Consider the following 13,148-nt stretch of genomic DNA (forward strand, 5'->3'; position numbering starts at 1 on the left):
TCGGTGTATGTGGAATTCAATCAAAATACAGTGACCATGCCCATCACAGTTAAGCCAAGTCAACTTTATTTCATAAAGCCCAAAATCCCAAATATGGCTCAAACGGCTTTACAATCTGCACAGCATACGGCATCATAATGAAGGAACGTGTCAGCCAGTGCAACAGTGTGGCTCATTGATGTGTTTTGGACAATGGAGGTCTGTGGCACAGAGGAAAAGGCCACATCAAGCTTTGGATACAGAAGCAATGCCTGTTGGTTTTGGTCTTTTCATGGGATTTGTTGACAATGAGAAAAATGTTGAAAAACAAAATCACCAGACCTATCCTTTAACATCTACTAAAACTGATACTGAAAATGAAATTACACCAGTGCCCACGTCTAAATAGACACAGCGCTCTTTCACCAGCAACAGGATTATGTGTCAAGAACCGTTTTATTCATTTTCATGAACTCCTTGCCACACTTAAAATCATTTTGAAGGAAATATCAGGTCTTAAGTGTCTAAAAACAGAAATATGTCATATGTCATAAGAAGTGCGTGAAAGGAGGCAGGAGAACTATTCAACATCTACTAGAGGATGGGAGGTGTTGAAGAGCTAGCGCTGGCGGCCTCTTCCCATCTATTAAAATGGTAGGCGTACTGCTCAGCGTGATCCTCAGGAGGGCACAAAAAAACACACAGACGGGGAGTGTGATGTGCTTTGGGCACGGTGGATGATATGACCTGAATTTTACACAACATATTTAAAATACTGGATGGTACTGGTTTATATCACACAGTCACAGCCTGTTTTCTTTAGTAGATTTATGTATTTATAACATAAGCGTGTCCATGATAAATTTCCCTCTTTTTAATGCTTTCTTCTGCTATGCTTTGTTTGGGTGGTGATTAAGAGCTGTACTCAATGCCAGTTTTATATTAGCAAAATATTTAGCATGTGTTTTCTCCATGTTAAATTTTCCTTTCTAAGGACCTTGCGGGGCGCTACATATATGCCACGGAACAAGAAAAGCTATATTGCAAAAGTACAGACAACTGGTGCATGTCCTCTATTTTTTTTTTTTATCAAACAAGGAAGTGGAGTACATTATAATAAACCCCTGGAGGGTGAGCGTGGGAGTCTAAAAGGAGAGATGTGACTGCCAGTAAGTGGTGCACTCAGGTAAAAATGAGTGCACCTGGCACTTCACCATCAACAGTATTTATCCAGCTTTTTCTTAGAAACCTGTGCATCAGAGTATGTTATATACGTCACCATCGGGGGGTTCCGGCAAGACAGACTTCTTCGACTTAGTTTGGAAATACAAGAAAAAGATGACGTGGATAGATTGTAGGCTATGTTGCTTAAGTGGGTCACAAGTCTGGACTTAAATACTAATGCAGAATCTCCAGCGCATATTCACACCATGCATGAATACTCAACAATTCACCATCTCTTGCCTAAACTGCAGTTTATGTTTACTTCAAACGAACAAAGCACTCCCCAAAACCAAAAGGCTTTATGGATTATTGTCCACTTCTCATAAATGAATAATCCAGCTATTGTTTCGACTACAACATGACACCAAAACTGCTGTTTTATGAAAGGGTATTAAACATTAAAGCCTCTCTCATATGCATGTGCACAGTTACACACACGCCCCCAGACATACTTACTGTAGCCGGGTGCTTTTAAAAGCAGTAATGTAGGAAGAACAAACTAGAGCAGTTACAGGCTATTACGTCATATTCGGCTTATATTAGATTTGTTTTTGTGTGTTCATCTCTCTGTGAATGTGTGTGAGAGAGAGAGTGTGTGTGAAGGTGTTGGAAGAAGTGATAATGGGCTGAGGGGGTCAAGTGAGAATGCCAGGGTGTGTATGTGAGTGTGTGTTTGAGTGTTTTATACACCTTGTATCCAAGTATGACTCCGTTCTTCTGTGCCTGAGGGAGAGCGAACCATTTGAGCAGGATCCTGGTGGAACTCACGGCCTCAGCTGACACGTTCATCGGAGATCCAGATGGAACTAGAGAACACACACACACACACACATACATTCCAAAATTACAAACAGTGGACTATCATTCTACACAGACCAAGTATGGACCACTATTTCTAGTAATTCTGAAAAATATTAAATAGAATTTTTTCATTTAAAGGTCCAGTGTGTAGTATTTAGCGGTGAGGTGAGGAGACTGCAACCAATTGAAGCCTCTCCCGTGTGCCAAGCGTGTTGAAGACGTACGGTGGCCGACGCAAAAACGCGAATGTCCCTCTCTAGAGCCATTTGGAGCGGAGCCAGTGCATAGAGTGTGTGTGTATGTGGGAAGTGAGTAGTGAAGCAAGAGAGAGAGAGCGGCGGCGACGGGAGCGAGTAACGTTATTGACTCCGGCCCAAGCAGGAAAAGTTAACGGAGTTTGGTTTGTCTGTTCTGGGCTACTGTAGAAACATGGTGTTGCAACATGGCGGACTCCGTGGAGAGGACCCGCTCCCTGTGTAGATATAAACGGCTCATTTTAAGGTAATGAAAACACAATGATTCTTGTTTTCAGGTGATTATACACTAAAGAAAACATACTTAGAAATATATATATTATCCTATATATATATATATTTTAATTCCATTTCTGCCAATAGATATCCCTAAATGCTACACACTGTTCCTTTAAAGTATTTTTTCATCATATTTTTCAAATAACATTTAAAAAAAATGTTCTACTTCTTTGTCACACAGGACTCAAATTGTATGCTGAGCTGATGAAAATATCAGGAAACACAGAAACCTATATTATGTGCAGCAATACACTCGGTAATCAGGGTTGTATTTAGGGCTGGGCAATATATCGATATATTGTTATCATGATGAGAGACTAGATATCGTTTTAGATTTTAGATATCGTAATATTGCATAAGTGTTGTCTTTTCCTGGTTTTAAAGGCTGCATTACAGTAAAGTGACGTAATTTCCTGAATTTACCAGACTATTCTAGCTGTTCTATTATTTGTCTTTAGCCACTTGGTCATTATATCAACATTACTGATGATTATTTATAAAAAATCTCATTGTGTAAATATTTTGTGAAAGCACCAATGGTCAACCCTACAATATCGTCACAATATCGATATTAAGGCATTTGGTCAAAAATATTGTGAAATATCACCCAGCCCTTGTTGTAAATATTACTGAGAAACAGTGAGCAAAATTACACAGATGTGTGCTCCTGACAGGATTAAATTCACTGCATGCGATATCAAAATCAATGAAGCTCCCCTAGAGAAATAAATGCCCTGCAAATAGGAGATGACATTTGTGTTATTTGTTGTGATTTTATAGCATAATAAAAGTTTGGTTAACTCAGTATGACATAAACAAAACTGATTAATTAAAGTATAAATAATTTAATGACCCAACAGTGCAAACCCTGCTGGTGCCACTTCATGCAGTTTTTCTTTAATATTCTGAATTTGGAGACATGAGCCACAGTTTTGAGAATATGTGAAGCAAACATCAAAACAATCATTCAATTAACAGAATCCCATTGTGTCGACAAAGAAAATGATGTAACAAAAACATCCTCATTAAAGACAGCAAAAAGAAAAAAGTAACCTCCATGACAGCAGTCATTTAACACTGATAACAAAATTGATAATAGATATGACAAAATATATTAAGCAGTCTGTTTATTGCTCCATATATTTATATCAGGCTAAAGATCTATTACATATTATAGATAGCCAGTCTTATTTTATTGGATGATTTTTTGTAAACGCCCCAGAGTGCAGGATGAGTCATCAATCATTTGAAGCTGTTTACAAGAAGAGAAAAGATTTTGATCAGATTTTGATGTAAAATTACTCTAATACTGTTTCTTTTTTTTTTCTTTCTTTTTTTTTTTACATAATTTTGGCGTATAACGAGAAGTAAATGAACAATTAGCACAGGGGCACAGGATTAAAACTGGGAAAATGTATTTTTTAATTTCACAGGGACTTTAAGTGATGTTGTCAAAGATCCATGACCTATGTGACATCTTCATATCTTGTGTGATTGGGATCTGTCATGAATTATGTGTTTAACTTCTCATTGCCACGCTGAAAAACTATGTTATATGGTGAATTTGGCGGGAAAAACAGACTTCCCTGATGGGACTAGAGGCTCTCCTGAACAGCAGCACTTCAGTCTGATTGAACATCACACTGTCCTGTTAGACATAGTATAAAGACACATATATTTATTGACGAGTTGAAGAATAAAAATAGTTATTCTATATGAACCTTTCATCCCAATATTGTGCATAAAATGATGTGTGCGTGTGTGTGTGTGTTTGTGTGGCCAAGACTTAACAGTCAAATGCACAACAACCAACACAATTTACATATTAATACAGAGGGGCTTGAAGGGCAACACTGATTTAAAACGTGACCAACAGCGGACCTCCAAAACGTCCCCCGTTGGCTCCCCGGGTCATTGTTGATGAATGTGTAACAATGCCGAGGTCCACTGTTGGATAGGTATGTAAGTGCACCCATGCGCACGCACACGCCAGTGCGCGCGCATACACACACACGCACGCACGCACGCACACACACACACACACACACACACACACACACACACACACACACACACACACACACACACACACGCAGCTTAGTGAAACTTCACTCTCTGAACCAATCTTCGATTTTATCTCAATCATCTGCCCCTCCCGCTCCCACTCTCAGTCAATCTTCCCCTCACTGAAATAGAGGGAGAGTGTAGAGGGCAGAGAGAGGTGGCAGGATGAGGGGGGACTCAGGGAGGTAATCGGGCACTTTATTCCTCATCCATCTGTCTTCTTACTCCCTACTAATACCATATTGGCCAGACAGCTCTGTTGGACACTTGCAAACAGGAAACTGGAGTGAAGGAGGTCTGTGTTCCTACCAGATTCTGCGGTGAGTGCGGCGACAGTGTTGCTCCACGGTCCAGGTCCTATGGAGTTGTAGGCCTGTATCTGAACCTGGTACTGGGTCCAAGGATTCAGGCCCTCTACTGTGGTCTCACTGATCCCCCCTGCTCTCTCCACATCCTCTGTTCTGTCATCCCCCTGGCCGTCGGTCCTCCACACTCTCAGCCGGTATCCCACAGTCTCTGGACTACTGTTGTACTCTGACTCTGGAAGAGGCTGGAGGGTAACAAAGAGAAAAAAGAGCAGATTAAGGAGAGATAATTTATTATTCTTGTTCAACGTTCTTAGTTTTTGTGGTGAGTTTGTTTATTGTGATTATGGCCATACTTTACAGTCAAAACCGCGTATATAGAGAGCTGCAGGAATGAGTCCTAAAGCCCGGAAATGAGTTAGCATTTTAGCCAAAAGTCAATGGGTTTTTAGTTAGATGCCTGAACTAAGGTCTGTGGTTAACACAAGCTGAAGAGATTTTAACCTTTTATAACAATAAATAACTCCCTTGTGAATTTTGAAGCTTTTTTGTGTATTTGTGTGTGGTGTAGTTCCTTTATAGCCAGCTTTATGTCAGCTTTTTACTTCTGCCGATTGCGTTCACACTTCAAAAATCATCAGTGGTGTTCATTTGTGGAGATTATCTTGCTGAACAAAACGTGTAAGCATCGTAAATGCATGCTGCATCCTGAACCTGGTGAGAACAGACAGCACAGATAAAGGAACACATAAAACCTTGTTTAGCACAAGATGACTAAAAGTAAACGTATGTCTGCTTAGAAGATATCTGCTATTTTCAGGACAATTTCCAAAGCAGAACTTTTTTAATATTGTGCACCTTCATCCACAATAGCTTAATAAATGAGTGCCAGTGTGCCAATTCTGAACTGTGCAAGTATCTTATAATGTGTCAGCAGTTGGCCACCCTGTGCCGTCACTGCATTTGGTGAATGTAATTAATTTTGACTCTGATTGATGGAGAATAAAGAGATGAGGAACTATCCATACAGAGAAAGAGCTGAAAGGATGATTGAACGAGAAACCAATTTTGGTAAAATTGTGATTAATAAAATGATAATTTGGTTAACATGCAGCACCTTGTTGCTCTATGAACAGTATGACTATACCCTCAGTGTATTTATGAGGAAATCAGGTTCTTAGAGGAGCACACATGCATTTTGTACATGCACACTCACACACATACAGTACATACCTAAGAACAAGTATACGTAGTATAAAAAAAACCCCATTTTTCTATGATATTAAATATTCATAACTAGATAAACAACAATCAGAGTCAAAATTCAGAAAAAAACACAATTTACTATTAAACACAATACTATTTATTATTAATGCAATACTATAAAACTCATCAGGACTCTGTGTGTGTGGTTTGATTAATAAAACTGTGAAAATTATGAGAGCATGTAGGACCCCCATCACTCAAAGTAACAAGCTGATTGAGAAAATAGGTTTTTAAGGGGTTTTAAATAAACTGTTCAGGGGAGACGACCCAGGCAAAAATATAATTTTTGCACTGGTCAATTTTTAGATTTTGGAGTATTTTGCTTCCATAACATGTCTTCTTTCAGACTAGTGGAAAGAAAACATTCAAAATACACATTTAGGTGTTTATTTTACTACTTTGTCTATTTGCGTCTGCAGATTTCTGAGAGATTTGTTCATATATCATTCATAGTCTGATAAATTCAACATTTTATTCCTAAAAACATGGCGAAAATTGTTTTTTTTTTTATGGCAGTCGACACTATTTTCTGATTTATGGAGCAATAGAAAGGGATATCCAAAATCCCCTCTGTGAAAACCTTTGACTCTAATATGTCAACAAAATGAAACACGAATTTTGAACCTGGCTTTAAGTGTATACAGATTGGTGCGTATTTCATAATATAATGCATCATTTACATATTTAAACATCAAATTTCAGAAAACATGTAATACAAAAAATAACTTCCTTAATGTAAGTAATCACCTGGGGAAGTTTCATGGTGATATCTATTAGTTATTTTTTTCCCCCTATTCACCCGTGGTGTCTCCCCTTAAAGCCACTATGAGTGGGACCGACTGAACTTTGGTGCCCTGCGGTGGTAACATCAAAATGGACCCAGAATAGAGTTGGGTCCCGACAACGTAAGTGGAATATCAAGTTTAGGTCTCCACAATGTCATATGAACAGACACACACAAACACACACATTCCCAAGTGAAAAGGCATTACGTAGCTCTAAAGAATATGGTTATTTATGTGACACGTCAACTTTAAAGTACATCCTAAAAACCTTTTACTGTCTTCTCCCCTTTGACATTCCATCTCCTGATCTTTCTGTCTCTATCACCCTCTTTTCCCTGTTTTATTCACACTCTGTCATCCTCTTTCTGCTTCCACTCTCATTTCCTGTCACCCTCCCTCCTTCTCCTGTCCATACTTTTTCACTGTCATCTCACCCTCTCTACGCTGCCCCGTGAACCACCATGTCATCATGCATTACAGCTACAGCCACCTATTCTTCAGTGCCCTGAAATCACATTAGTAAGAAGTCCAGTTTGTTCACAGCATATAATTCCACAGAAGATTTTAAACAACATTGTACAGTGGTTGCTCTGTGCTGCGCTGCAGATAAGGAAGTGAAACACCCAGCCGTTTTAAATACCCCAGTGATTTAGCTCAGCTTAGCATTTAGGAGCCATAATACAGAATGTCACATTAGCTTTATTACCCTTAATATGCAGCTTAGAATAATAGCCTTAGCTAAAACCATTGTGATGGTTCCATTAAAGCAGAAAAAACTAGCATAGCTCAGGCTGGGCGCTAACATGCAGGTAAAATCCCATTAGCATGCTGCACAGGTAGCCCATAGCGCCTCAGTGTCTGTGTCTGATTTGACAGGCTCTTTTTCTCATTCCAACTCTTAAATGGAAAAGTACTCTGCTCCCATTTATGTTATAATAGAAGGGGGGATGGGGGAGTAAAAGACAGAGAGAGGGAGGGAAAGAGAGAAGGATAAAGAGCAGGAACAAGAGCAAAAAAAGAAAAGACAGTAAGGAGAAAATTACATTGCAGTTTGTGCTGCTAGCAGTCCGCGCGTTGAATGGAGAATGTGACAGATTAGCGTTAGCACTGATAACAAGGAGAGACACTGATTATAGGCTGTCAGCTAATCAACCTGTTCAGTCCTGCTGCTGGTGAGTGCACACGCACACATGCACTGATATAAAAATAAGAGCAAGTACACGGGAGATATAGAGCAAAGAAGCACAAAGAAACTCCTCATCGTCAAATTAGCACTATTTGAATGATTGTAAAGGGGCAGAGAGAGGCTTTACTGTTTTATAGAGGTAAGTGTATATCTGTGTGTGTGTGTGGGGGTGGGTGTGTTTCAGTACCGTCCAGGTGAAGCGCAGGCTGGTCTGTGTGGCAGACAGAAGGGTAAGGTTGGAGGGGTGTGTGTCAGGGGCATCTTGTAGGGTTTGAATCAGCCTGGAGGGGGCGCTCATGGCACTGGAGCCGACAATGTTCACCTGCCGTATCCTGAACCTGGTGAGAACAGAGAGCACATTTACATAAAGGGACACTCCGCTGATTTCACAACATCAAGTTTAGTTTATTTGTCATGAGGAAATTTGAAATGTAAAAATGTAAATCCAATTTAATTGTCATTGTACACAGCGAAATTTAGCTACTGCATTTAATCCATCCTAGTGTTATATTAGGAGCAGTGGGCAGCTACACTATACAGCGCCCTGGGAGCAGTTTAAGAGGGTCGGTGCCTTTCTCAAGGGCACATCAGCTGTGCCCAGGAGGCAAACTGGCACCTCTCCAACTACCAGACTCCGTATTTGGTCCTTGCGGGTACTTGAACTGACAACCCTCTGTCACCACAGACTGAGCTACTGCCGAGGACTACTACTCAACCTGTGGAAATGGTTATGTGAGGTCTACTGCTCCTCTGGAGGGTGAACTCCGAAATTTGAAAAAATAACCCAATCGACAACCCAATCGGTAATCGACAGGTTTGGAGATTATAACAGAAAGCCCACAAAATGCGGGTTGGTCTCAATCGCTAGTTTCAAATCTTCTTCAATACAGCATGATGTTTATTTAGTAAATTATGGTCCCATTTAGAGTCAAATAGACCATAAAGCAGGGTATGCTTTAGGGCTTGGCTACCTTGTGATTGACAGGTCGCTACTACGGCGTTGTCCGGTCTGGGAGTTGTCCGTGTCTTCGTCTTAGAACTTTAACCCTTTCACAGCGTGTTTTCACTCCATGAAAGTTAATTATAACCTTGTTGGTTGCCTAAAAATGTCTTATTCAGCGTTCTGTTGTACTTAGCTCCACCCTCTTGTGTAACTTCTGGTTGCAAAAAAAACAAGATAGCGACGGGCAAAATGCCGAACTCGAGGCTTCAAAACAGCAGTCCACAAACCAATAGGTGACGTCATGGTGACTACGTCCACTTCTTATATACAGTCTATGAGCTTGACCCATACTAGCTTCCACTGCTTTGATTTAGACTTTTCTTCTGCCTCTTTTGAGTCCCCCCAACCTAATGACTATAATTACTATACTAAATTGCTGTAGTACAATTTTAAACACAACATGACCAAATAATAATAAGTCTGTTCATAACAGACAGGTCTAAAGTTGGACACGGGGGTTACGTTTTCAAAGGTGAGCGGTGGGTAGCTAATATTTTCAACTGATTACACAGTGTTACTGTAGAAGCAGTTATTTTCATCAGCATACAGCTGGAAGAGATCACCTGACCCAATGGACCCATACAGCACATAGCGTAACAGGACATGTCAACAAGACAGCCAGACCTCACAGTAATAGTGAAGACAAAACTGTGTTGGACATTGTTATATTTGTATTATTTCCCTCACAACTAAAACATATTTTACTGGATGGCATCCCTCAGCTGGAACTCTCCACCAGAGGATTTCTGAAAAAAGGCCACTGGCACACATTGTTAAGTTGTCAGAGAATGCCAAACATTCAGTCACAAAAAGAGATATAGCATACAGCCACGAGGGAGCATTTGTTACTTTTGTTACTTCTAAATGCAGCCATGCTTCAGTGTGGGTGCGAGTGATAAAACGTGTGAGCGTGCGGAGTGCATGTAAGAGACTACATCTATGAGTTCTGGTCCCTGTATGGGGAGACGGAGAGCAGGGTGTAAAGAGGGACTTAAAGCGGGGGATATGAAACACAGACAAGTGCATCACTTCATCTAATGTCCCACTGGTGTCGCCTGTGACAACATAATCCCTGTGAGTGTACAACATGTGCTCACACACACACACACCACAATCCCATTACAGATGAAGGCAGTGATACAGAGAGCAAGAGGCAGAGATAGACACATAGACTGATACATACAGAAGATAGATAGAGAGATTGATAGAGAAAGAGAGAGAGAGAAAGAGGAGGAAGTGTTGCTGCTGTTCAGAGTGACGATAGATCACGTTTATATACTGCAGACTCCCCACGGCCCTTGAGCAGGGATTAAAGACACTCCTCTCTCCTCCTCTATTTCCTGTTCTCCTTGTCTCTTCTCCTCTTTAATGCTCTCTGCTGCCCTTCCCGCTTTCTCATCACCTCTCTTCTCCCCTGCCCTCCTCCCACTCTCCTCCCCTCTCCTCCCCACTCCTTCCTTCCCTCTAGCTAGTTGCAGGAGGGTAATAAGGATCTGCATGCAGCAGCTGTGAAGGTGCTGACAAACAGAAAAGTCTCAGATGGAACTGTCTCTCTGTGTGTCTGTGTGATTTATCGAACTTCACCTGAGTCTTGCAATACTGCAGAAACTGCCGGAGAGTGAGATGTGTGTGAGTGAGTTTGTGTGGGTGGGTGTATGTGTGGACTTTGTATAGGCTGTGGATGTTTGCTGCTCACCTGTACTGAGTGAACGGAGTGAGGTCGGGGATCTCTAGCGTGTCTGCGTCTGGTTGGTTGTCTTTCTGGTAGACAACTCTCCATGCCTCTTCCTTTCCATCCTCCTTCACTACCTGTTCATGAAGGATATCGTATGTTACAGAATAGTTTTCTTCCAGCCACGTTTCAGAATCAGCAGAGATCACGAACGTACACACACACACCTGTCCTTCTGCTATCCATCGTGATATGGCGGTCTTGCCATCCGGACCTGGGCGGAACCGAAGTGTTGCTGTCCGAGGGCTGATGTTGGAGATGACTAAGTTAGATGGTGCACCTGGAAGTTCTGCAGATAGAAAACAGATAGAATACTGCTTTACTCAAACCTACGAAGAAGTGTTTTGCTACCACGCAGCTCGTACTATCAGGTCACTTCTCACCACTGCATTTTATGTATTCTTACAGGTATATAAAATATTCATTGACCAAAACCCCGTGGGATTGTTGCACTCATAATAATGCTATGTGTGATATTTCAATAGCGAGTTACAAATTCTTTGAAATAAAACCACCTGGTGCTGCAGCAGCCGGGCGCAATAAGCATTTATTAGCAAAAACAAGTGCTTTGTTCAAGCAGTAAAGGACTGTAGCATCACAGCATGGTGAATTATTTCAAAGGGATAGATCAAAAGGAATGAATGAAAGACAAATAATGTTTTTATAAAGACTTTTCTGTGAAGGGATAAAAATATGGTTGTCAGAACTGCAGCAAGGCTCATCTCTAATACATGTGCAATTACATTGATAATAGGAAGAGAAAAAGAAGGAAATCATGTCGCCAATAATGATTTAAATTAAAAAAATAAAGGCTTTAAGTAACAGTGAGCCAAGAAATTGCTTCCAGGACTTTTTTTTTTTTTTTTTAAATGTGTCTATGTGCCCATGTTAGCCATAAAAAATGAAAAAAAAAAAGATTGGTCACAGAAAGAAAAATGTTAATTTTACTAAAGCACAGGCACTTATGTCACAGCTGTATATCTCTCTCGGTCGGAGCAATTTAATTCATATTTCCAAGGTCAACAATACAATCCAGAGAGATAAATCTGTACAGCGGTGGAGGCGAGAGGTGAATTAAATGCGCAGTTGACAGAAGTCCATTTAAGGCCTATAAATGTCCAAGTAGGCTGCAAGCCACATAAATTATGTTTGACCCATTCTTATTCTAACATTGTTCCATTTCCATGGAAATAATGAGAGACAGAAAGTGTGCAATGAGCCTGAATGGCACAACCACTGTGGAAAGAAAAGAGAAGCTGAAAACAAGCGAGGGCTTGGCTGAGAAATCCAAAATGTTTGATCCATTTCAATAAACCTAAAGCAGTGTTTCCAAAACGTTTTTTCTGGGGACCCACTTTTTAAAAATTACAAACCATCGCGACCCAATTCACAATAGTCTATAAGTCAAATTTGTGCATAAATGAACGTTCCTGACCATTTTTACCGTCATATCCTCATCACTTCATATTATCGTGAATAGGTAAACCAGTCATGTCGAGGAGATGTATTGGATAAATCGAATAGATGCATTTAGGCGGAGTTAACAGGCTCTTGCTTTTTCCCTCTCATCAGTAAAACAAACACAATGCACGCCAGCCTTTCATATTAAATTCAATGTTATAAGTAGGCTACAATTATCAGAACAATACGAACATTCAGGCTGCGTCATGTGGCTCAAAGGTGTACTGCAGATATAAATCATTAAAGACGATCGAAGAAATTCTGCAAATTTATTTGGCGAAGGACTGATCTAAAGTACATACATGTCCACACAGCGCTGGCATATCGTATTTTAAGTCTAACATGTCTTTGTATCTCACAGCTTCCTTCCTCCCAATAAAGAATACTTGATTAAAATGTAGAAAAAAAAACTTTTAAAAAGCTTTTTTGTGAGGATAAGTTGTTCAGGAAACATAATTAGACAGCAATTCGCTTCCCCAACTGTCGAATTGTACAAACAGTATCAATACTTGGCAGAAAAAATAATTGGAAATCATGTAATTCAGTTTTACAGTACGAAGAAAATTCTCTCAAGTTTGTTCCTTGGCATGTACTGCTAAACACCATCGACTAAACGTTTGAATAGTTGCTTCTGTCACATTCAAGCTGAGAGCTGCACTGAATTTGGTCAACAACAAGCAACCAGAAAACTATTATTATTTTCTCCTGGTGGTGAGTTTTTCTTTTTTTTGTTAACCTGGAATAAATCAAAAAGGAATAATAATACGTTTTGTATGCACACTTCAACCAGAACTAAATATTCCAATGAA

At 40.2% G+C, this 13,148-nt stretch overlaps 1 protein-coding gene across 4 annotated transcripts in view; it reads right to left on the reverse strand.

Moving 5' to 3' along the window:
* LOC119484813 (protein sidekick-1-like) overlaps window positions 1-13,148 on the reverse strand; it is a 291,651-nt gene that overhangs the window by 46,198 nt on the left and 232,305 nt on the right. For all 4 annotated transcript variants that reach the window (XM_037763916.1, XM_037763915.1, XM_037763914.1 and 1 more), the window contains 5 exons: window positions 11,046-11,167; window positions 10,843-10,955; window positions 8,331-8,481; window positions 4,911-5,151; window positions 1,894-2,009 (listed from right to left, as the gene is read on the reverse strand). In XM_037763916.1, coding sequence (XP_037619844.1) covers window positions 1,894-2,009; window positions 4,911-5,151; window positions 8,331-8,481; window positions 10,843-10,955; window positions 11,046-11,167 — 743 coding nt within the window. The remainder of the gene's footprint in view (window positions 1-1,893; window positions 2,010-4,910; window positions 5,152-8,330; window positions 8,482-10,842; window positions 10,956-11,045; window positions 11,168-13,148) is intronic.

This window comes from Sebastes umbrosus, chromosome 3 (genome assembly GCF_015220745.1).
Source record: "Sebastes umbrosus isolate fSebUmb1 chromosome 3, fSebUmb1.pri, whole genome shotgun sequence".
Classification (NCBI taxonomy): domain Eukaryota; kingdom Metazoa; phylum Chordata; class Actinopteri; order Perciformes; family Sebastidae; genus Sebastes; species Sebastes umbrosus.